General features: G+C 38.7%; 3 protein-coding genes across 7 annotated transcripts; 1 reads left to right on the plus strand and 2 right to left on the minus strand.

The window, feature by feature from the left end:
• Window positions 1–28: 28 nt before the first annotated feature.
• Window positions 29–4233, plus strand: LOC126796021 (probable S-adenosylmethionine carrier 2, chloroplastic). 4 transcript variants are annotated; one of them, XM_050522779.1, is made up of 10 exons: window positions 29–133; window positions 538–1759; window positions 1878–1996; window positions 2279–2403; window positions 2641–2740; window positions 2997–3072; window positions 3199–3282; window positions 3391–3429; window positions 3599–3684; window positions 3842–4233. In XM_050522779.1, the coding sequence occupies exons 2-6, from the start codon at window positions 1393–1395 to the stop codon at window positions 3045–3047; spliced, it is 762 nt and encodes a 253-aa protein (XP_050378736.1). In that variant the 5' UTR covers window positions 29–133; window positions 538–1392; the 3' UTR covers window positions 3048–3072; window positions 3199–3282; window positions 3391–3429; window positions 3599–3684; window positions 3842–4233. The 4 variants fall into 4 exon arrangements, with proteins under 4 accessions (XP_050378736.1, XP_050378737.1, XP_050378735.1 ...); XM_050522780.1 differs by lacking the exon at window positions 3391–3429 and having other exon boundaries at window positions 3587–3684; XM_050522778.1 differs by lacking the exon at window positions 3391–3429.
• A 406-nt stretch (window positions 4234–4639) lies between these two features.
• Window positions 4640–8571, minus strand: LOC126796004 (uncharacterized). 2 transcript variants are annotated; one of them, XM_050522742.1, is made up of 3 exons: window positions 8298–8571; window positions 5649–7521; window positions 4640–5452 (listed from the first exon to the last, which is right to left on the minus strand). In XM_050522742.1, exons 2-3 carry the CDS (start codon window positions 7503–7505, stop codon window positions 5123–5125), a joined length of 2187 nt encoding a protein of 728 aa, XP_050378699.1. In that variant the 5' UTR covers window positions 7506–7521; window positions 8298–8571; the 3' UTR covers window positions 4640–5122. The 2 variants fall into 2 exon arrangements, with proteins under 2 accessions (XP_050378699.1, XP_050378700.1); XM_050522743.1 differs by lacking the exon at window positions 8298–8571 and adding an exon at window positions 7902–8207.
• A 1752-nt stretch (window positions 8572–10323) lies between these two features.
• LOC126796008 (uncharacterized) lies at window positions 10324–15376 on the minus strand. Its single transcript, XM_050522750.1, has 8 exons — window positions 14956–15376; window positions 13887–13949; window positions 12820–13563; window positions 12570–12704; window positions 12331–12414; window positions 11791–11850; window positions 11623–11709; window positions 10324–10939 (listed from the first exon to the last, which is right to left on the minus strand). The coding sequence occupies exons 1-8, from the start codon at window positions 15313–15315 to the stop codon at window positions 10649–10651; spliced, it is 1824 nt and encodes a 607-aa protein (XP_050378707.1). The 5' UTR covers window positions 15316–15376; the 3' UTR covers window positions 10324–10648.
• Between the last annotated feature and the right edge of the window lie 10778 nt (window positions 15377–26154).

Raw genomic sequence — 26154 nt, forward strand, 5'->3', positions numbered from 1 at the left:
ATTTGAATATCATCTGCAAATCCATAAACCCCACTACTCTTAAACCCTAGGAATTCTCTCCTCTCCGGCAAATGAACCACACGACGTCGGAGACTCTGCTTTCAGCCGGAAAGCACCCAATTTCATCTTCAAGGTTCTTCTTTCCTCACCAATTCTGGATCGTTGGAAATTTCATTCTTTTATTTATTTAAAAAGATTCGATTTTTCTTGTTTTGGGTTACTGAGAATTCGACGATGTCTTGATTCTGATGTCTACTGTTGTTGATTTGATTGGAATGTATGTCAGTTTCAGCTTATTGGGTAGTTGAGTTGAATCTGTAATGGATAGTTAGATTGAAAAATGCTTATGGAATTGTATATATAGTTTAAATTGCATTGCATTTTCAAGAGGGTGTAGATGTTTCTGAATATGTTAGTTAGCTGATGGGTTTTGGACCAAGTGTTTTTTGGTGCTAATTGGGGAATGTGATAATGTCTCATTCTGGGTTCATGTTCTCAGTGTTCTGTGTTATATAGCTGTGAATTTCCATTTTGCAGCTACTCTTATTTTGGGAGATTCTATATTCTGAAAGGGGCTTGAGAAAAATGGCTAGGCGGAATAGTCCACCGAAGAATGATCAACCTTCAATCAAAGACCGGTGGTACCCAATTGGTCAGGTGTCCTCTGAGCTTGGTAGTTCTGTTCGTGAAAGATCTGCTGGCACAGTTTCTCGTAAAATTAATGAGCAAGGGAATAGGAAACCACAACACAAGTCTCCTGAGGTTTTGAGCACTACTGAGCTCATCTCAGCAGTTGGCCAAATATGGGATTTTGCAAGTCGTCCTCTTGGATTCATCCAACCCAGGCTTATCCAAATGACATTCAAAGTAGTTGTGAGAAAGAGATTGTCTTATCTGGTCTGGATGGGGAAGGTTTTATCTCAGGGTATTCTGTTAATTTAATGGATTATGATAAGACTCCAACGATGCCGCAACCAAGTTTAGATCTAAAGAAGATAAGCCAAAATATGTCAGTATTTGGCCATTGCTGTAAAAGTTACTATCAGGCGTCATTCTGGAGGTTATTGGATTGTAGTGCTAATGTGCCTAAAGATTCTGGGAAGGGAAATGGACTTGCAAGTTTAGAAGTCCCACACTAATTGCGATGTATGTATGGATGGATGAATAATGTGATTTCTTCTGGGGCAAACCGCTCAATCAAAGTTACCAGAACTGACCAGTTTTGCATGCCAGGAGAAACAACTAGAGTTGCTGGCGACTTGACTAGAGATGCTGTGGATGACCCTGCTCCATTTAAATATTGCAACTCATACAAGGATGATGATGGAAAATTGGAGATCAATACAAGAACGTCTCTGTATTCAGACTATTTCCTCGTAGCGGGTCAGGCAGATGTCATTACTTCAACCGCCCCATGTACTAATCTTCATGCGGATTATCATAGACTCGTTAATTTCATGTGGTAAAGGATTGATAGAATGTCCTAAAATAGATGATCATGACCTACTTGACAACAAAAATAATCAGCCAGAACAATTTGTTATCCAGGATGGATGCAAGGTGCAGCCCTGTGCATCAGCACATGATAAGCCTCAGATTGCTCTTGCCAAACAAGAGCATGCCTTTGCAGGTGCATTGTCTGGAATTTTCGTTAGCATTTGTCTTCATCCGGTGGATACAATCAAGACAGTAATTCAATCTTGCCGGGCCAAGCAAAAATCTATATGGTACATTGGAAAATCAATTGTGTCTGATAGAGGTGAGTTGATATATTGGAATTTAATAAATTATATGCTATTAGAATCAGTCTATCTTTGAAACTTTGAATACTTTCTCCTGTCATACTTCAGAAAACCTGATGGTGCTCTTGATTTCAGGCTTAACTGGACTCTATCGTGGTATTGCTACCAATGTTGCGTCTTCAGCTCCAATTTCTGCAGTTTATACTTTCACATATGAATCAATGAAAGGAGCTTTGCTTCCTTTATTTCCAATGGTACCTCTTTTTCTCTGTAACTCTCTACTATCTGTCTACCTCTCTCTTTTTGCCCTGTGCAGTGTCATTAAGCTCCTGTATCCTCCCCAGGATGTATTGTTAGTATCTTCCCATTCTGTGTAACTCTTTTTTTAGTAGTTTAATACTCATGGAGTCAGGGAAGGATGGTGTTTGAATTATTGGAAATGTGACTGTATTCCTCAATGGTTTCTAGTGCGAGCATAATGCTCTCGGGCTTTCTATGCCTTCCTTTGTGTATCTCACTCGTTCCTTTTTGTGCAGGAGTACTATTCTGTTGCCCATTGTGTATCAAGTGGCTGTGCAAGCATTGCTACTTCCTTTATCTTTACTCCAAGTGAATGTATAAAGCAGCAGATGCAAGTTGGTTCATGGTATCACAATTGCTGGTATTTCCTTAAGATCTTGGTATTGTCTTTACCAGTACCACTACTCATACAGTACTATTTCTGGGTTCCTCCGAATCTTTTTTATATGTTGAAACTTATGGTTTATTGCTAATAACAATGTACATAGTCTGAATATCTTGCAAGAAGCCTTCTTGAAGCTATCACTCTAGTTCTGGCATGCCCCTATGTAGAAATTCTGTTCTGTAAGGATTCTATTTCACCGTTAATTATATTCAGGAATGCTCTGGTTGGCATCATCCAGAAGGGCGGTTTAACTTCATTATATTCTGGATGGGGAGCTGTACTTTGCAGGAACGTTCGACACTCAATTGTTAAGGTTAGTTATTTCTACTTACTGAGAAAGGGATTGAACTGTAAAAGGTACTGGGAAGAGAGGGAGAGAACATGGGTCAGAATATACTCTCATGAGTTATGATTTTCTATTCTGAATTTGTAATGATCGTAAATGGTTATTTTACTGGGTGACTATTGTCCTTGTACTACCATCTCCTTTATACCCTTTTTTTTCGGTCAATCATGTCCTTTGTACTTTGGCATGTGATATATAAGATTTCTGTTTTTTTTTTTTGCAGTTCTACACATATGAGCTTGAAGAAATTATTGCTATCTTCAGAAGATTCTAGCAATTACCCTAACACATTACAAACAGTTAAATCCTCATCATCAATAGTTTTTTTAGATATTATCTACCTTCTTTGGGACTGGCCTTTAGCAAGTTGGTTTTGCTCTATTTTCCATCACAGATTTACTAAGATGATTTTGCTATCCCTGCAGCTAGTTTGTGGAGGACTGGCTGGATCTACTGCTGCATTATTCACAACTCCGTTTGATGTTGTGAAAACAAGATTGCAGACGAAGGTTTGTTATTTTATGCATATATTCTATTTGGTGCCTTTTCTAACTTGATTCCGTATCATATTTCGTATGCTATGTACAACAATAACAGTCAGGGTAATTTATGTTCAGAAATATGTCCCAGCCATTAAGTAATGAGAGGCCTGCCAGGTACTTGTCTATAGTCTATACTTGTTTCTAAAATACCTCTCTTGGAGATAGGAAATATAATGTAAAATTGCCCTTTGGTCAGCATGCCAGAACTTCAAAAAAAAAAATGCAGGAGAAATGCCAATTTTAATGCCAACACGCTTCTTATATAATGTAGGTGTTTATGCAGATTCCAGGGTCTGTGAGCCAGTATAACAGTGTGATTCACGCACTTCAGGAAATAGGAAAGACAGAAGGCCTGAAAGGCCTATACAGGTATTGATTGTCCTTTCTAGTTTCTACCCATTATTATGTTGTTCTCTTGCAACAGCTCCATGAGTCACTTTCATATTCTTGTTCTCTGGAATTCTATTTGCACTGAGCTGCTCATGATATGATGATGTATGACCGTGAATTTTACTCTGATTGTCAGGGGATTGACTCCAAGATTGGTTATGTATATGTCTTAAGGAGCCCTCTTCTTTGGATCATATGAATTTTTCAAGAGATCCTTTAGTTTGGTGAAGCAATAATCTGATGCTCAAAGAATCCAATATCAACAAAACATGGAAGATGATTCAGTAACACTCCCAACTTCCGCACCATCGTCACCACCACGACTGCAGAGTCTACATACATGAGATACAAATTTTGTATTTTAGTGTGAAAGGGCAGAAGAAAATGAGAAGCAAAAGTAGGATTTGACAGTTCAGGAGAGAAAAAGATGATACTCAGTATAGGTGCTAGTGTGTAGTGTGTACCATTCTGTATCATAATGATGTTGGATCTTTAGTACTGAATACAATTGAGAAGCATCCGTTCGTGGTTTTAGACTTGTGTTACACTACACGCAAAAGCGATTACACCAAACTAGCATTTAGGGTACGTATTTGCATAAGTTGTAGCTCACAGCCTTTTAAAAACTCGTTTACAGATAACGGTTACGAGCTGGGAGTCTGTAACTAGTTCATATGACACCGGCAAGACCTAGGGAGGCATCCGAAACAAGAGTCTTCCGACTCTTTGGTATTGGAATAGTCTGGGAATTTTTCTTCTTGGTCCAACCAGATTTTCAGTACTCTAAATAATAAATCGGGCGATATTTTTAGCTTACTGTCTTTTTCTATGGGAAAAACGACATGTTCTGAATTTCGCCCTCATTCCATAGCAAACAGACGAGTGAGCCAATAAGAATGCAAGAATAAGGTGGAGTATTCAAATTCATTCATACTTGCTTGTCTTCTGGCTTCTTCATATTATAAAATAAGAGTGGCACCATTTCGGGGATATACCAACCCCTCTTTCCTATCTAACAAAAAATGCAAAAGATAATGAACTGTATCTCCCCTTCCCATATAACATAACTACTTCTTTTCCCTTCCTACAAGGCTACAAGTTTCAATATGGACAGTATTGTATTCTGTTGATGAGTTGATTATAGACCGCGGCGACGAACCAATCAAAATATACATCACATTTGATGTAGCCTTCTGTGGCAATAAAACTCAGGCAATTGCAAGTTATGCAGCTTCAAAAAGTCTGTTGCGATTTGATACCGCCATTTTACTGGTTTACTCAGCTGCCTATTGTGCCGTGGTACTATAGTTTTGATTGCGGCTGGCATTGTCTCAGCCATCTGTTTCTGATACCCTTGGGGTCATCATCTGATCCCAATGTGGGTCACTGGAGAAACACCAAGTGTGCTGCTCAAAATCTATACTCGTGCAATAGGAGAGAAGGGAGGATCGAGCATACAAGCTGGTTGGATCTTTTTCACCCTCTTGGCTACTATCTTCTTCTCACCTTCTGTGACTGCTTCAATTAAGAACTTCACTTCCTCTTTAAGCACTTTCAAAGAATTGTTCTGGGACAACTGTTTGTTTTCTTCCTGCCCAGTGACTGATGCTGATGTTTCTGTACCATGCAGAATGGAAACACACATAGAGAATGCTTGTAATGTTGATAACTGTGCATGAAAATCAACTGCATACTGTCCATCTTCAACCATTGTCATGGTCAATGCTGGTTTTTTCTCCTTTGATCCCTGCAACAAATTAAACAAGAGTAATATGAGATGGCTAGACGCGAACAAAAAGAATGATGCAAGTTGTTTTATAAATGCCTTTATCTAAGAATGATGTAAGTTTTTCTAAAATGCCTTTCAATCTAAAACTAAACAAGAGAACTTCATTTATACAAGCTTGATCATGAAAACATACTCCAACGTCGAAGATGTTTACCTGAACAAATAGTTCCAAAGGCTGCTGATTATCTTCAAATAATTGATTATCAGCTAACTGAATGTTGGGATTACTTAACACAGTAAGAGGACAGAACATGTCCCAGCCACCACAGTCACAACCACCAACATATCTCCATCGATCTAGTAATGATGAAGGACCCTTGCTTTCAGCACTTGGCAAACCATGGTTTCCAGATGGAATTATCACCTTCAAGTTTCCTGAGTTCCAACTATCAGGGTCTTCCTTCTTCTGTTTGACCGTAGAGAGCTTAAGAAGGTTTGCAGGTACTTTATCACATACCTTATCCCCTCTCTTGTATTTCAAGTTCTCTCTCTTTTCAAATGGAACTTGCATAACAATGGCTGCAATTTCAAGACCTGGATGCAAAGCTGCAAATGGCCAGGCTGAAGAATTGGAATCACTACCCTTGTGTTGAGGTTTGACCTTCATTGGACAAGACCCGTCTTCCAACTTTAAAGTTGCACCCTCCATGCTCTGATTGGAACCTTTGGGATGTTTCGCATCATCAAGGGTACAACTAGAGTGTGCGTTTTCTGCTGCAATTTGCCTTGCATGAGAAATATCATACAAAACAAACTCAGTCAACATGGAATTGTCAAAAGCTCCATCTTTTAGTTCTGAACATAGATAACAAGAAACTTGCATTTGTCCCACCATTGAAGAGTCTCTATCGCTACCATGCAATCCAACACTGCTGGCGTTGCTCTTCTTTCTACCACCAATGGCATGAAAGGTATACACCCAGTTAAAACCATTATCCGCTTTCCATGTCCTGGCCACGAAGACATCCCCTGATCCCTTCAATGAGAACTCAAAAAATGGCATCCCATGTTTATTTAGTAACTTAATATGGCCATGTAGGTGAACCGGCGAAGATGCTACACTAGACTGGTGGTAATCTTGGTTGATACGCAGAGGATCACAACCTGCATTCTGTACCATATTTGAAAACACAGGCAACAAAGATTTTTGATGCATCCTGCCTTTTGTCACGTCTGCCATCCCAGTTGTTTTGGCTCCCCCAGGATCCACAACATAACTTGGACTTCGCAATGACTTGGACTTCTTAAATGGATCAAACACCTTTCTTATATTGTTGAACCGGGTCTTTGAGCTCACACTGGACGAGCGATCACTCTCTGATGGAGAAGGAGTATGAAGCATTTCCACCTTAGCAGAGAATGACTTGTGCAATTTGTGAACTTCATCTCGTTCAAGAAGTTCATTTCCATTGTTAGACGGTCCACCAACCGGATCACTTCTTAGATTCAAATGCATTGGATCTTCTCCTAAAGCTTCAGCTGATTGCTCTTCCCTGTCATCAGGATCCACACATATTTCTAGAATGCTATCAAGTGAACACGACTCCACATGAGGCCTTCCAGGAGATGGTACATTCAATTCAGGTTTCAAAGACAGTACTGAAGCCCTAATGTGTTGGCTTTCCTCACCTGAACTACGGGACGTATCAACAATTCTATCAGAGAAAGAAGAGCCACTACTAAACGACTTTTCAATCTTTTTCCTTCCCTCAGCAGTGCCCATTTTCTTAATTTCCTTAACCTCCTTGGAGCTTTGATATATAGAACCTCGCTTATAATCAATGTTACCTTCCTGTCCAACAGGTCTAGATGGTGCCTTACAGGAAGTGCTGCGATAGCGCTGAAAGCTGATTTCCACAAACCCCTCCTTGATGCTCAATAGATCATCTCGGCGTGGTGGTCTCCCTTTTGTGCTCCTCTTTTCAACACAAGAATGCCGATGAGTTGGAAGAACAGTGTTGGGACTCAGACCCACTCTGCAATTTTTCTCGAACTCCATCTCTAATCTCATTGACAGATCTGAAGTTCTGCAAAAATCAGAAACAAAAGATAGACATCATGATCTGCAAGACCAGTTCTTACGCACATATCGTTACGATCTGCAACAAGAAATCGACCCTCAAATTGTAGATTAAACACTTTTCACCAAACTCATGCATTGAATGAACTATACAAAATACACCATAGTATAAAAGCATTCAGCTTCAAATTTACAGAAAAAGGTTGAAATCCTTAACTTCTAAACACAATGCGCACTATATGCCAAACCAACTCCTTTGAGAAAAGTCAAATTTCAAGCCCAGCTACAGACAATTGACAAGACCTATGCTTTCTTTTCTCTGTCTTGACAACCAGAAGAAATCACAAACAAGCATAAAACTAAAACTGAAAATAAAATTAGACTTACAGCAATAGACAGATTGGAATGGCAATGCATTTTACAATTGCAACAATCACATTCAAAATGGCTGCAAGCTCATATTCCCACCAACCCCAGAAGCAAAAAAAAAAAATTTATCTTGAACTATCCTAAATACCAAATTTTGGAAAGGCAATCAACCCATCAATGATTCCAAGCTTTGGAATCACATAAACCTCAAACCACCAAAAACTCTGATCTCTGCAAAACTGGGAAAAAGCACCAATCTTGCTATTGACTCTAAAAGATCTCAAAAAATGAGAAAAGCAACACAGCCTAAAACACCTAAAAGCATATTCTGGCAATAAATATAAATCAAAAAAGAAATCCCAAACTGGATTTTTCACTTGCATTCTAAGCCAACTAATAAAGAAAAGAGCTTACCCCACTAGATCTCAGATAAGTGAAGCAAAAGGAAAACCCAACAAGCCTCCACCAGCAGCAGCAGATGCAATCATGTTCTTCACTCTCTTGGATTTAAAGTCGTAATATTTAGGAATTAAGACATAAACACCAAACCCACCACCATGTAAATGCACAATCAATGCTCAATAGTAACCAAAAAAAAAAGAGAGAGTAAATGGTACCCCCTAAAAGAAACAATCCAAGGCAAAAGAGCAGTAAAGCAAAAGTGTTATCTAGAGAGAGAAAAAGATGGGATGAATGGATGATTATTCATAACTTCATAAGGTTTAGATACAATGCTAGTGAGAGAAATCATGCAAGAGGGAGAAGTTGCAACTTGCAAGTCGAGGACTAACGCACAGAAAACTCTCTCTTTCACTCAATCACACAAAGAGGGTGGTGAGTGAGAGACCATGGTTGAATCCAAAGACAAGTGCTGCTCAGTTTCTGTACATGTCTCTACAAAAAGCCAGGACCCCTGAGCTCATCTTTTTTATTTTCTTGTTTATGATTTCTTTCTCTTCCAGTACACTTAACCAGTCATTTGGCAGCATTGGAGGGAGCACCCCATGTACACAATGACTACCTTGTCCTTGACAGACATGATGATATTCAAATGTTGGAAGGGTATGTTTGGAATTTGGCCAAATTTGATCAATAGGGAAGGAGCTGCATCAAATTATAATGGAGTTGGTGTCGTTTATCGGTGCACAGAAATTATTAACTTAAGCTATGGGCAGTGCTCTTACCAAGGATTGGAATCCCACAATTTATAATTAATTTTCGAATCCCATATAATAAATGGAAGAAAGTTCAAATCTTTGCCCTTGCTTTCAACCCCCTCAAACTTGACCTAGAAACTCATGTAGCACACACCGTCACAAAATTTTACCTCGAATGAAACCTAAATTTTCTATACTTCTTCCGAGTATAACATTTCGGGTTTTCTCATGGAATTATTCATTAGGGGCTATCTAGGGCGGTAATGGCAAAAGCATGAAAATGGTGATTGTGTGCGTTTTTGGGTGCATGTGAGGGTTTTTGGGCGGGAGTAGCGAATCTGGAGCGGTCGGTCACATCACACCCACCGAATCTTGTACTCTCTCCTCCACGTTATCCGATCTTGCTCTGTTTTACTTTTACCCTTCTTTTACGTTACCGATGGTGAAAACTTCGGGTAAAATCCTAATCGGAAGTTAGTCATCCGATTTTGGATCAAAATCCTAGTTCGGATTCTCTCTCACACCGTGGCTTTCAAAATAAACACAAAAGAGTATCATGATCGTATGACATCTTAAGGAAGAAGTTGAGGGTTTTGACCTTTGAGAGTTGGTTGTCCCAAAACCCTTTTCTTCCTCAAGATGTCACAAGGAAAATGGAACTGGTTACATGTCATCTCCCAATTATCCCATTATCGGAATACTTTGACCATCCTTGAACTTCTAATCCAGATTCAATCAGAAGGTGCACACTGCACATGTAGAGGTCTGATATTATATGTCTGTAAACAATGATAAAGTGACATTTAACATTAACATTATATCTGCAATGTTAGCCAAGGACGGGGAAATGGGAGTGGGTGAAGATTCAAAATAGCTTAGTACTGAGGAGTTAGGGAAGCCTTTAACAACTTCATTACATTTCCAACTGCAATAAGACATCCAATAAGTTTCTATGATTGAGTACCTAGCTACTCATGGTCCATTATGCATTCGAATAATACACCCACATCAACTAATCTCCTAAAGTTTAGTCTACCCAGAGTCCCAGATAGCTACCATCTCTGTCATATACTAGTTATTAGTTTCCATCTAAGGGAGCTTATTTATGGCAGCAGCTACATAATCCTATCAGGCAGTAACTAATATGCGCAACGAATAACTGGTGTGTCTACTTTTGTACCCAAAGACAGACTCATCAGTTGCTATAACAGTGGAGCATAACCTTCAGTACAGAAATCAAAATCCTAACAACATGAATGCAAGAAAATAACGAACAAAGTAGAAACAATAAAAAGAGAACGTTGTGAGGCATTACCGTCAGCATATCAGATTCTCGTGCATACTGTAACATTATGCAAATCGATGCAGTTACAGTACATTAGTATGGTAAAACCATCGATCCTAACCCTCAGGATGGAGCGGAGACTGCCACTGGTATGTGAGTAACCAACTCTAATAAGGTTACGGCTACAGCAGGGTCAGTGACAGAACCACTCATTAACTTGGGCATGAGTATACTACTTTGTACAATAAGTCTACAAGGAACATTTCCTAGCTAAATACACCTAAATCTCTCAAACAAGAGTACCAATAAAGGGCGCGATATTTTTACTCGGCATTCTTTTCAGCTTCAGACTTTTCTTCCCTTTTGGACTTACCAAACGATCTTTGTGCCTCCAAGACGGGCATATATGCTTCAGTTGTCTTTTTTAGAGTTTCAGTAGCTGCTGCTGTGTCAGATGCACGGGGATTCACCAGCTTCTTCTCAACATCTTCAAACTTGGCAGTGGCAGATGGAACCGTACCTACATTCTTGTTTGAACTCGGTGAGTCAATAGTGAGCATCGAAACTGCATCTCGGGCAGCATACCATTGATTACCACAGGCAGTACACTCCAACTGAAAACCAATATATCAGGAAATTAGTAATTCCAATCGCACCACCAACTAACATGCTATAAACTACTCAGACAATAGAACCTTTCATATATCAAGCAGTTTTGACAACAACAACAACAATAATAAAGTACGGAGCTACATTGCTACATGGCCATATTCGTATTATTTTGTAAATACCAAAGATATAACCTAAATGCAGTCATTAACTTAGTAATATAACAATAAGAGATACTTTTGTCACCCCTTATATCAGATGAATGTTCTCAATGTTGCTCCAGATACAAACTGCTTTTACATCAATAGACCCATTATTATAATCTACTATTCAGCCGATTGAACAAAAACAGATACCTTTATTTGGTCATAATCTTCTATTTTGTTAGAGTACAGTTTTAAAGTCCAAAAGCTCAGGGACTAAAAGGGATTATTATTCACTGCCTCAGCCGAATGAACAAAAACACACATCCTTATGTGGTCATCATGATCTTCAATTGTGTTAGAGTACAGTTCTGAAATAAAAAAGCTCAGTGACTAAAAAAGGGATTGTTATTCACTGCCTATCAAAAGATTCAAACAGCAACATATAACGCTGGTCAACCAGCAAATTTTGGCATATTGATACAGCAGAACATTCACCAACATGATTGAGCGCATACCAATAAACTATTTACAAATGCATTTACCTCATAGCGAGCACCATGTCCTGCTTGAATGATGTTTCTTACTCCTACTTTAAGCTCTGAACATCTTGTGCAACGCGCATCAGTCATCTATTTTACAAGTAAAAAATCAAAAATGTGCATGCATAACAAATTCAAAACAAATTTAATTGAGGTATCAAATGTAGTGACCTGCATACGCTCCGACTCATCAGGATCCTTCATTTCTCTCTCCTCGGCAGTTAAACCCTCCTGAAGTTTGTTAAAAATCTTACTTGATGAGTCCCGAAAAAAAGAGAACCATAAAAGGCCATGATTATATACATCCTCTTTTAACAGACCTAGTGTTGACTATTGCAGCATTAACATGTAATGATGTACATTGATCAATGAAACCATACAAGATGGGAAAAGACACAAGCATATGTATTCCTATACATGTAGAAACCTTCATTATATTTTTATGAGAAGAAGTCAAGGAAACTTACTCCCCAACACCCGGCTGAAGTATACAAAACCAAGAAACTTGTTCAATGTAATTTTTCCTATACATTTTCCCAGCTAATAATAAATGCCTATGGAACCTCAAGTACCAACAACTTAGAGGCTATGCAGTTGCAAATATTCCAAAGAGCAAAAACTTAGAATACTGATTGATGAAAAATAAAAAAAGGAGCATACCCAGAGTGAACCACCCATAAATCCAGCTGTGATAAAGAATAGAGAACATACCTTTAACTCATCTGGTGACATGTTCAGTATTGTTAAAGGTTCCAACTCTCCACTTAGAAGACGGCGGGCTAGCACGGGTTGTCTCTGCCAAGATAAAAAGAAAAAGGATATAGACACCAACACTATCAAAAGTGCTGCACACAAATTGGAATATATTGGACTAATTTTACTACTAGTTTATAAGTCTGTCACTGAAAAAAGATGAATGCATTTGCATGAGAAACCGGACAGATTCTAACCGATATATTGTAGTGCAGTGATCGCACTTTTTGGTTATACTTCTGAAAATCTGAGGAAAGGGAATCATGTGAAGCCTTCTCCAGAGAAACAGCTGCACGAACAGCATCATCTGGCCAGTGGAAAGGCTTGCCACCCTGTCCACAACACCAAGTTTACATTTAACTGCGTAAGGAATAACATTTGGGTGTTCCTGCAACACTTCACACCAAAAGGATGCCTTAAAGAATATTCGGTAAACATACTACATACCTTGAGATTTTTATCCTGACGTCCATTTGCAACATCTGAGGGCTTACCATCAGTTTCATCAGAACCAGTTTTTCTTTTATCACCCCCTTTCATGCTATCAGCAGAACTGCACAATGGTTGTAGCTCCTTTAAAAGTTTCTCCAACCATTTGTCACGATGTGAGTCTCCAGTTAATGCATTGAGATCAACCAAGATGTGGTGGTACTCTGACAAATTAGCCAAACAGCTTCCAGGTGTATCAGCTTTTGGAGTTTTACCAGGCCTAGTTGTTGCTTCTTCCGATCTAGAAACATCAAGGGGTTCTATATTCTTTTTCATCAAATGTCTTTTACTCTTCAATTGATCATCCTGATTAACAGTTGGATCTCCAATCACGATATCAGGAAGATCTACCAATCTTCGCATAGTTTTTTGTACTAGTAAATCGATTTCATGCTGCTTATCTTCTTCATAGTCTCTATCTGTCAGCTTCCAAAGCTTCTTCCCATCGGTGTCATACACCTTTTGCACAATGAATCCAGGATGCTCTTTACGCTTTGGCAGCTGCTTGTGTAAAGGAACAAAATGAACCACACATTTATGCATTACAGATTCTGCTGGGCACTCATCACGATGGAAACTATAGAACAGCTCCCTTGTATCTTGTGACTGCCAGTTTCCACCAGCTTTTTTCTCTGCCTCTTCAGGACGATAGAACCATTGCCCTAAAACCACCATGTTCCCATCTTTGAGCTGAGTGATATCCTATAAAAATCCAGTTCCAATAGTGAGAAAATGAGAATTGGTTAAAAGACAAATTTATGCTTCCTAAATATCGCAAAAGATATAGAGACATATCAAGAAAAAGAAACCTCCCATAGTATAACCACTTGCCACAAACCAATAAGCCAAAAATCAAAGCAGACAGTAAGCAAAGGGTCTGTGTAAAGAGGCATGGTGACGACTATGGACCAGCGGAAAAGAAGAACACATAAAACTACAAAATTCCGTGATACTTGGGAAATCAGACAGCGTACACAATTTATGGTAAAGAAAATAATTTATAATCTATATTTACAAAGAAATACCTTAATAATTGCAACGTAAGGCTTCTCTCCTTTCTCAGAGGGTGTTAGAAGCACCGGATCCTCCTGTGGAGTAATGACGTGATGAAAAAAGATCACCACCAAAATTTAAAATAATAATAATAATGTAAAACTGATAATCATTAACACATATAGAGATCCCATAAGAGCTTGGGCTCATCTGAATCAAATAAATAAATTCATATGAGGAAATACTTTCATAGGTAACTGATAATCCATTTAAAAAGGAAACGTAACAAAAAAATATAGATATTTCCACAACCTCAGAAACAACATATTAGGGAACTGGTACACAAACACAAATGGTTTACAACAACTCAAGTGACAATAAAATTTACCAAGCAGTTCCAAGTTGCAAATACTACTACAGGTAACATGTAAGACATTGGAAAAACACCACATGTGAGCATATATTAGACCACGAGCAAGAGACCGAAGGGCAACAAGCAACGACACACCTAATCTACTTTTTTAGCTGCCATTTGAGACATAAAAGAAAACGACGTGTCACTGAACATGTTAAAAGAAAAAGTACATTCTTAAGCCCAAGAGAATCCTTTCTACAAAAACCTTTGGATTACAAACTCTGTACTGACTATGTTGAACAAAGTAGAGAAGAATATAATGAGCTATTCCTTTCAAGAAACCAAACAAGAATGTCACTACATTTTGGCATATCCTTTAATTAAAACATGTTAACACACACTTATAGCCGATAGCTCATATATCAATCCACCAAATACAAACCATAACTTCACCCACACACACACACTACAAGGATGAACTCGAAACCTTACATCACACCAAACCCTACAAACTCAACACAGAACCATAAACCGAAAACAACAAATTACGAAAGAGAAACAAAAACAACACAATTAAAATCCATAAAGCACCTAAATTTTGCCTATCATCATATAATTCACAGTAAAGCAAATTCCTTATGAAATTTTCTAAGCTAATTGAACAATGTGGCGAAACTTTCGACAAGAAACTGAAAAATTAGAACCCTAATTTAACACAAAGCTCATAAAACTCAAGAATCTCTAACCAGCTCGTATTGGTTCCCGTCGTACTCAAACGCCTTGTAATGATGCCGCCGAGTTCTCCCCTTGCCGGACATCTTCACCATCTCCCCGATCGGCTTCGCCTCCAGCTCATCCTCCTCCTCCTCTTCTTCTTCTTCTTCCTCCGACGCCGTTTCAGCCTCTTCGTCTCTCCTCCTCTTCTTCTTCCTACTCCTCCGTGTGTCCTCCACCTCCTCCTCCGGCTCCTCCGCCACTCTCTTCAGCTTCCTCTTCCTCCCCGCCGCCGCCGGAGCCTCCTCCTCCTCCGACTGCTGCCCCTGCGGCGCGAAGTCGTCTTCCTCGTCGTCGCTCGTCGCGATCTGCGCGAATCTTCTGTTCCTCATTCCGGCTAAATCGCCACGGTTTCAAATTGCTCACCTCTCTCACTCTCCACCGGAGCTCTCTCTCTCTCTCTCTCTCTGTTAGAAAATGACGACGACGTGGCTTGTGCCGTTTATATACGAAGCCGGTGTAGGTCCGTTAATGCGCCTCTTCTTCACCATTATTACGGATTTACCACTCTAGGTGGTTACACGTGGCCTCATACTAAATTTGAGAGTTCCCTCGCACGCGTTTTAGTAAAAGTCTCCCTCAGTAAATATAAGGTTCTTATACTTGTAATTAATGTGTACAAGTGAATACTCTTAACCGCTAAGATACTTGTTCGTCGAGTTGAATGAGTCTCGACTAATCGAGCCTTTCAGTTTCACTCGTTAAGAATTTGATTTCGAAGAATATTTTATGAGGTCTAAGCTGAGGAAACAAGAACTAAGGGAACGTTGTCTCTCTCTCTCTCTCTCGTTCAAAATTTGATGTTCTGAGGTACACTGAGATATCATGCCATTTACATAAAAAAAGGGATTGAAAGATCACTGATGTTTTTCTTTAGCTCATTTCTTTCAGCGAGTTCCTTCAAGCTAGTCCATGATTTTCTCCTCCCTTTGTTTGTCGTGCTGGTGGAGTTATCTGCATTTGTTGGGGCAGCATGACTGTTTTCGGGTTCAACTCGTTTCTTGGAGGCCGATTTGTTTGTCCTTTTTCTCTTTGAGTCTATTAGCGAGATCAGCTCCACCTCTTCCTCTCTGCTCAAATCATGAGAGTGATTTCCTCTATCATATCAACACTAATTGTGTGATTGATTGTTATTGATTTTTTGCCTTGATTCTATGTAATTACTGTTGTTTATATCCTTCTATAATAGGTTTCAATCACAGCTATATATAGCTTGTATATTGTAAACAGTTTTACAATGAAATATATTTCTACATGGTATGAGCCTAAAAGTTCCTTATCTGTCCTTCTTCTTTGTCATCATGGCTTCCTCTTCCTCCAATTCCATCGTCCCCAACACCTCCCAATTTCCCAAACTCACAAAAACCAATTATCTCATCTGGCTTCAACCAATTGAATCCTATCTCAATGGCACTGATCTTTGGGGCTATATAGACGGCTCCATTCCCGCTCCTTCTCCCACCATCGATGTCGCTGCTTCAGGTGACACAGCTGCGACCACTGCCCCCAATCCCAAACACAAAGCATGGTTCCTTGTTGATCAGTCCATTAGGAGTCTTCTCACGGCCTCTCTTTCCGAACCTGTCGCTCAACTTGTTGTTGGGATCAAAACTTCCAAAGGCATTTGGGATTGTCTTGCTTGCCATTTTTCTCAAGCCTCTCTTGCTAGTGCAAGCAGCCTCAAGCTCCAGTTATTTGACCTCCAAAAGGGTACCCAATCCATTGATGATTACCTACAACATGCCAAATTCATTGCCGATTCCCTTGCTTCCATCAATCAACCAGTCTCCGATGGTGACTTAGTCATTGCTACCCTTCATGGTCTTGGATCTGATTATATGATGCTCAGGACTGCTCTCACCCAACACCCACCCCTTCCGTCCTTCACTGAACTTCGGGCTCGGATCTTGGCCTTTGACGCGCAAAACAACACGCTGTCTTCCACCCCGACAGCCACTGCTCTGTTTCATCATGGAGGCGGCTCTAATTCCGGCCAAATCACCCATGGCAGCGGCTCTAATCCCGGGCAATCTGGCCGTCGTCAGGGTCAAGGAGGGAATGGTTGGACCAATGGCAAAAATCGGAAGAACTCTGGGCACTACAAATCTCGGCATAATGGTTTTTCTCAGCAACCTCAATCCTTTCAGCCTTATATGGGCTTGTCTACTCCAGCATGGGCCCAACAACAACACCAATTCCGGCCTATTTATCAACCCGGTATCCCTGGCCCGCTCCTGTTCAGCAACAATGGTGTCCTACATGTATGTCCTCCCTTCATGGGCCTACACAATGTCCACATCGTTTTTCTGGTCCCAATACGATCCGTCCCTTTGCTGGTGCTCATTTTGCTCAACCTAGCGATCGCTTTTGGTACCCAGACACTGGAGCAACTCACCACATGACATCACTACCGGTGAACAATCCACAAGCTTATGGGGGCCCACATAATGTTTTTATGGGTAACGGTGACTCTATGCCCGTTTCCCATACCGGTAACCTTCCTCTTTCTATAGGAGATTCTCAATTCTCTCTTTGTAATGTCTTTCAAATTCCAAATATTCGTAAAAATCTTCTTTCTGTAGCTCGTTTCACACAAGATAATCTTGTCTTTTTCCTCTTTGCACCTGATTTTTATCAGATTTATTGCTTACGCTACGGTCGCCTCTTGTTTCAGGGCCCATGTAAAGATGGTCTTTATCCTCTTCCACTCTCGTCCTCATCTTCTCCCGCTCCTCAAGCTCTTGCCACCTTGTCATCGTCATTATGGCACAATCGTCTTGGTCACCCATCATCTCCGGTTTTGAGTCGTCTTGCGTCTTCTCTTGGTTCTCAATCTTCTTTTACTTCCTTTTGTAATGAATGTGCGCTTAGTAAGTCACATCAATTGTCCTTTCCTTCCAATAAAGAATTTGCCTCATCTCCATTTCAAATCATCCACAGTGATGTTTGGATGGCTCATGTTCCTTCAATAAGTGGATTCAAATATTATGTCCTTTTTACTGATGAGTATTCTCGTTATACTTGGCTTTATCCAATACGTCGCAAAAATGAAGTACTCACGCATTTCAAACTCTTGTAGCTTTGATTAAAAATATTTTTCAGGGCTCGGTCAAATTCCTTCAAAGTGACAATGGGACGGAATACGTTAATAAAGCCTTTTTCTCATTTCTGTTGTACTATGGGTATCCAACAACGGTTCTCTTGCCCCCACACTCCCCAACAAAATGGCATTGCTGAGTGGAAACATCGTCACATTGCTTCTGTAATTCGTACTCTTCTAGTTACTTCTAATGCTCCCCAACCTCTTTGGGTTGAGGCAGCTATAACCGCTGTCTACTTAATCAATCTCCTCCCTACACCAACTCTAGATTGGGACACACCGCACTTCCGTCTTCATCAACGTCCTCCCTCATATTCGTCTCTTCGTGTCTTCGGTTGTGCCTGTTTTCCACATCTTGGTGCTTATATCTCCAATAAATTGTCAAGTCCTAGTATTGAGTGTGTCTTCGTTGGGTATAGCCCCCAACATAAAGGTTATCGTTGCCTTGATCCTTCCTCTGGTCGTGTCTATGTCTCTCGTCATGTTGTCTTTAACGAAAGTCATTTTCCTTATAAATTCTTGCAGGTACCACTTCAAGGCCCACTTGAAGTTATTCACATCACTACCACTATACCTACGGCCCAATCCCAAAACCCACCAATCTCACAGCCTACATCAGAAACCACATCTCCCTCTCTCCCACATCCGCCAGAACCTTCTCCCCCGACGACTACCACCAACTCCAGTCCTCTCCCTACTCCGCCACCCCCACCACCTCGTCCCCCTATCCTTCACTTTTACAGCCACCGCCCACCACAACCACCACCGCACATCCCCAATTCGGACGTCCAGTCTGATCTCAGTCTCGTGCCGGCTTCTGCCGCACCCACGCAGGCCCCTGCCTCACCCGCCACGCAAGCCCCTGCCTCTCCCCCAGCGCCGGCCCCTGCCACTCCAGCACCGGCCCCTGCTGACCTTCCTCCCTTTATGAATACCCGATTGCGCAATGGGATCACGAAAACGAGACAACGATCCGATGGCACAATCCGGTATCCAATTCCACATGGACTTCTTACTGTTATGAGTGATATGGAGCCAACTTGTTATTCTCAGGCCTCAAAGTCTAGGGAATGGCGTTCAGCGATGGTTGAAGAGGTCAACGCTCTCCTAAAAAATCAAACTTGGTCTCTTGTTCCCCCATCAGCCTCCCAGAAACCGGTTGGTTGTAAGTGGGTTTTCCGTATCAAACGTAATATGGATGGCTCCGTGGATCGTTACAAAGCTCGTCTTATAGCCAAAGGGTTCCATCAACGACAGGGCATTGATTATGATGAGACCTTCAGTCCTGTCATCAAGCCGGCCACCATCAGAAGCGTTCTTGCTATTGTTGTATCCCGTGGCTGGTCCCTTCGTCAGCTCGATGTCAAAAACGCCTTTCTCCATGGGTTCTTAACTGAAGAGGTTTACATGACTCAGCCTCCTAGTTTTGTTGATCAAGATCACCCACATTATGTCTGCAAGCTCCACAAGTCTCTCTACAGTTTGAAGCAAGCCCCTCGGGCGTGGTTTAATCGCATTAGTTCTTTTCTTGTGACAGCTGGATTCTATCAATGTAAGGCAGATCACTCTCTTTTTGTTTTTCAGTACGGGGCTCACATCATCTACTTACTTCTCTATGTGGACGATATTGTGCTAACTTGAAGTGATGCTAAGATTGTTAACAGTTTTATCGGTGCTCTTAGTCGTGGTTTTGATATTAAGGATTTAGGTCCACTCCATTATTTTTTAGGGTTACAAGTCTCTTACTTTGGTCATGTTCTTCACGTTGATTAATTGAAGTATGCCCATGATCTCTTACAGAAACATGACCTCCTTCATTGTCAACCTGTCAGCACTCCAATGACCGCCAAGCCTCTGCTCTCTGCCACTGAAGGAGACCTCCTCCCAAATCCTACCGTATACCGTGAGCTTGTTGGTTCCCTCCAGTATCTCACCATCACTCGTCCCGACATCTTTTATGCAGTAAATTCTGTTGCCCAATTCATGAGTAACCCTCGTACTATGCATCTCATAGCTGCCAAGCGGATTCTGAGATATGTCAAAGGCACCATTGACCATGGTCTTTCATTTCGGCCACAACACTGCCCTGTGTCTCTCTCTGCCTATTCTGATGCTGATTGGGCCGGCTGTCCAGACTCTCGCCGATCCACCACAGGCTATCTTGTCTACTTTGGCACCAATCTCATTTCATGGTGCTCCAAACGTCAGCCTACAGTGGCTCGCTCAAGTGCCGAAGCAGAATACCGAGCCCTTGCTCATGCTTCTGCTGAAACATCATGGTTAGGCTACTTGCTTTATGAACTTGGTGTATGTATTCAATCTCCAGTCTTGCTGCATTGTGACAACCTAAGTGCCATATATATGGCTTCTAATCCTGTGTTTCATGCCCGCACTAAACACATTGAGCTCGATTATCATTTTGTACGTGAGAAAGTGGCACTTGGTAGCCATCGTGTTTGTTTCATTCCTTCTACTGATCAGCCAACCGATCTCCTCACCAAACCCCTTCACAAACCGCGCCATCATCTTCTCTGTCTCAAACTTGTCCAGCCAAGGCCGTCCAGTTGCCGGGGGGGGTATTAGCGAGATCAGCTCCACCTCTTCCTCTCTGCTCAAATCATGAGAGTGATTTCCTCTATCATATCAACACTAATTGTGTGATTGATTGTTATTGATTCTTTGCCTTGATTCTATGTAATTACTGCTGTTTATATCCTTCTATAATAGGTTTCAATCACAGCTATATATAGCTTGTATATTGTAAACAGTTTTACAAGGAAATATATTTCTACAGAGTCTAACAGAGTCATTACTGGCTTCATCATTGGAGTTGTGGGACTGTCCAAAATAGGAATCTCTTCTTCTAATGTTGAAGAAGTGGTGAACTTATCCACAGTAGAAACCTCTGTATCCACAGTTGGAGTTGTGGTTTTCAATTTACCTACATTTTTGTCACCTGCAATGCCCTTCTTTGGGGTGACAAACGTCTGAGAAATGGATTTAGTAGGTTTCAAATCTGAAGCTTTTTTTTTATCTTTGGAAGGCATATGCCTTTCATAGGTCAGCGTGAAGTCCCTCTCTTCACATTCTGTTCAGAACATAAGTGACATGTATACAGTACATTGTTCCGAGTGAAAGTGAAGTTAGCGAGCTTCTTACTTCTCCGCCGTGCCTTTGCTCTATTCTTTTCAATTCGAATAGTGCAGTTGAAGCCAGGCTGAAGGATTGTTTCACATCTGCAGAACAGTAAAATACTTATCAGAGTTGTGTGCTTTTAGAAAAAAGAAACGAAGATAATTCAGTTCCTACAATATGAGCATTAAGTAAAACTACAAGAGATATTGCATCTATATAACAAATATGTTTCTAGAATATTTGGATGCGCCATGAGGCCTACACATCTTAAAGCTGACATAAGTGGATTTATAGATTCTGAAACTATAAGTATAAATGACTTAACTCTGTAGAAGCCTCGAAAACACATAAATTGGTACAAATATATGACACCACATCAATAGTGAAAGAAAAGCCAGAACACGAGACGAGCAAAAAATGTCAAGACTTTGAGTAAGTACTCTTTTAGGAGTTGACAATATTAAAGTAGATGCAGCGAGGACAACATTTATCTATACAAGTTAAAAGCGCGCTTCGGCCTATTGCGTAGTTGGCGTGGTGGGCTCCACGCTGGTGTTGGGAGTTTGGGTTTCACTTGGGTGTAACTATGCTGATCTCACTGCTGATTATGGCTAGGCATAAGCCTATGCCAACATATCATCTCCACAAAATTTCAGTCGATTCTATGATTGTTAAGGTATTGAACTAGTAAAAAACAATGGATGTATTGAATTTACCGAACCTGACCGTTCATATTTTGAGTAGAAAATCAAAGTTATGGGTACCTTAATGGTTATGGTCTCCATAAAATGACTAAAATATTGTGGAGATGATCTATAGATTATTACCTAGATATTGGACGGTGGAGATGTGAAAACTCAATCGAAAAGTTGATCAAAAAAGAAAATCCGTACCATAAGCTTAAATAAGGACCTCCTTACGGGAAAAACCTTATATATATTGTAATTTTTTATTATTATTATTTTCGTACATATGATTAATTACAAGCCTAACTAATCATTCGTATACACCTTTGTTACGCCCCTAAACCCGAGACTACTATTATATGTAAATATTGTTCCCGAACTTAGAGGTGTGACCGTAAAAAAAGTAAAATTTTCTCAATAAAATTGACATAAATATATGACTGAATAATAATTTTATTAGGAAATAAAATCAGAGTTATGTTACAACACCAAATAATATTTTACAATACCGCAATTTTAGAATACTGGAATTTAGAGAAGTTGCAAGAGCTCTCGCATTTATTTTCTTGAAATAATAACTGAAGAAAAACTATTATTTTATTTAGTATGTTCATCTGTTCCCCAAGCATCTACTCATTACCTGAAAATAAGATTGTATAACATCATGAGTAACATAGACCCAGTAAATACAGATTACATTCTTATAATAATTTGGATAATGAGATATTCAAATGTGAATTACTAAGTAAAATGCACTAAGAACCATGTTTAATAATTTGTTTACACGAATTCTTACTTATGCATTTACACACACACACACACACACACACACACACACATATATATATATATAAGAATCGATATTCTCAATCAATTATGTGAATTTTCAAGAAAACTAGTGTTCAATCATAAAGTCACATGTTAGGGTTCACTTTTACCCAAAACATATAAGCATTGATATATTCAACGAATTGTGTGAATTTTCAAAGAAATTGATAATCAATCATAAATCACATGATAATCAAACATGGATAAACCTCAGCATACCAAGATCAACACTAAAGTATGTATACCCAAGGTCAATTATCCTATGAGTATAATAGTGCACTATCTGTAGGGACTAGAGCTCAAGGCTAACTCAAAAAGTACAACACCGGTAATTCACTTAAGCACGGGGTAGTACTAATCACCCGGGTTCACATCTTCAACTCAATAACGTCAATAAAGTATCATAAAATTTAGTAAATAAGACAAATACTTAAATACTAATATATATATATATAAGCTTAAACCAAAGTGTAAGTATTTATCAATAACTCAAATTATATGTGCAAGAAATAAGCAAGTTAATAAATTTGAAAGTAAATGTGCAATAAAGTAAATAAGCAATAACCATTTCTTCTGAAACTTTACATTAAAAGTAGAGGTCTTAAACTTTAATTTGATATAAATTTTGTGGAAAATGGTTAAGAAATGAGTGAGATATGAATTTTATAATCTATGAGTGCAATATGAGATTTTCAGTGAGTTTATTAGCTCTAACTTTGTATATCCATAACTCATTTTTAAAATTTTTTAGTGATTCAAAAGCCTAAAATGAATCATTTTTAAAGAAGAATTTAACTCTATTATTACATTGGAAAAAATCAAATTTTAAGACATACGAAAATACATCTTTTACCTAAACATGGTCTTTTCCGTTTTGTCCTTAGTTACACAATTTGATAAATCTAAAAAGGCAAAAGATTAGAAGGATGTAAAATGTAGTTACACTTGAAGTTTTAAAATGAAATAAAGGTTTTGATGTGGATCCAAGGTTTGATTGCTTTAATAAAGAATGAACTTCTTAAGGAAGAAAGAATGAAGGCTAGAGTTTTGGTCTAAGGAGCATTGGTTGAGTTTTCTATCAACTAAGGGAGCTATAGGTTTACATGATTTCTGATTTTGAGGTGTGAATAATCTTTGAGGTAGTTCACAAGTATTTATAGGCCGAACACAAAAATTGATAAATAATCAAGCAAAATCATAAATAAATGGAAGTTTTGATAATAGGGTGTTAATGCTATTAATAGTTACCCCAAATTGCGAATTAGTTATAATTTTGTTTTGCACTAACCCACTAATTAACCCTAAGATAATCAAAATGGGATTATGAATCAAGGCACTATAAGTTACAAGCACCTAACAAAGGTAGATGAAGTGGTGTAGTAAAGGTAAGTAATTTTGCCACCCACAAAGGTAAAATAAAAATATTCATAACAAAGTCAAAAGGCTCATCACTAATCAAGTTCACTTAATTTGTCACATCAAAATATAAACATAATGGCATGTGAGTTATATATATATATATATATGTGTGTGTGTGTGTGCCATTATATATATAGTTCATATCCATAGTGAAGTTTCACTCTGAAATTACAGAGTGAAGTTTCAATTTTGGCACATTTTTCAGTCATATTTGTTCACCATAAGTAATTTAATATTTAGGTATGTTATTCAAGATAATCTCTACAAAGTTTCACCTAATTCGACAATTGTTCGTGTTTTTAAAATTGAGATTTACACGAACGGTTCATGTTGAACAGTTTTAATTCATTCATTGATTTAATCTAATTTTAATACCTTACCGATGTCCGAATTTGATGAAATTTTGTAGAGATGATCTTGAATAACATACATAAATATTGAATCACTTATGGTGAAAAAAGTTGACCAAAAAGTGTGCCAAAATTAAAACAGACACACACATATATATATAGACATATCAAACACATATATATGTATTATTCTATTAAAAAAGAATTTAGTGTATTATTTTCATAAGGTTTATAAATATGTTTGCAATATCTAATACTAATATAATGTATGAAAGAAAACTCGATTACAAAGTATTTGCGTCATTAGTTTCTAAAGAGAAATATTAGGAAAAATTGAATTGAATTCTAAGTTAATATAACCTTAGAGTGTTCAATAGTAAAATGCTAAGTTTCGGAGTACTACAACCTTCTTTTTTAATTATTTGATGTCGTTCATGTGTTTTAATTGTCAAAAAAATAAATTAATTTTTCCTTTAGTTTATTTGATATTGTTCCTTAGCTTATTTGGTACCGTTTAAAATATAAGTTTATGTATATAATATATTTTTTTATTGAATATAAGTAAATCCGATAAATCCGAAGCATATTGATATATCCATGTATCCCCGATATATCTTTTTACTCATTGACTAATACGATCCCGATAAGCGATATATAGACCATTGCATGTGAAACTAAAATATAAATTTGTGGAGTATAAGTTGTTATATCTGCATGTTATCTTTACATGTGTTTTTGTTTATTTAATAGTGCGAAAATCTAAATTTTGTTTAGTTATAGGCTTATAGCACATCCTTTCTCAAATGAACCAATTGATGAGGAAAAGAAATGTTTGCAATTGTAGCAATAGTTGTTGCTTATAGATTATGAAGTTATCAGACGATCGATTTTATCTTTTTTAATACTTCCTTTTGATTTATAGATGAGCCAATAGCTACCCGAAGAAACGCAAATGAGTGGATCTTCATTTTCGAACCATATATTGTATAATTCATGCATATTTTCATTATTTTGAAACAATGGTTGGATCCATTCTTTCCTTGCCTATATTTAGTTGTATTACAATTTTTTGCATGAACCTTATGTATTATCTTTTGGTTTGTTCTATGATTGAAATTTTTCAAACCTCTGACAATTCATGGTTTGAACTTTAAACATTATATCGTATCTTTGATTGCTTTCTCTTGGAAAAACAGTTATCTCGTTGCTAGATTAGGATTTTTTATGGCCAACGCCCGCGATCATGCCACTAGATAAGAATCCCTCTGCAACGCGCGGGAACAAACTATAATTCTCATAGATACCTTTTTTTTTATACAGCAAAACTAATAAGTTTAATGGCATAATTTATCTGAGGCCTGAATAGCCAGTACATACGCCTTCGTTGTGACAAAAGCAACATACAAGAGGTTATGAGTCGAAACTCAAATCTAGCATGCAGCAGAGAACTATTCTTTGGTAATAAGCTCAAAATAAAAAGAAAAATTCGCGTATTCTACGAATAATGCAAGTATAGCAATAGACAACATACTAAAATATAAAATAATAATATTAGGTTTAGACCCAGGCTCCAAAGCCCAAACCCAAAACCTATCTTGTGAAACCCTAGGCAAAAATTGTAGCTTGGCCGCCGTCAACCCCAACTGCAAACAC

Source organism: Argentina anserina, chromosome 5 (genome assembly GCF_933775445.1).
Source record: "Argentina anserina chromosome 5, drPotAnse1.1, whole genome shotgun sequence".
In the NCBI taxonomy this organism is placed as follows: domain Eukaryota; kingdom Viridiplantae; phylum Streptophyta; class Magnoliopsida; order Rosales; family Rosaceae; genus Argentina; species Argentina anserina.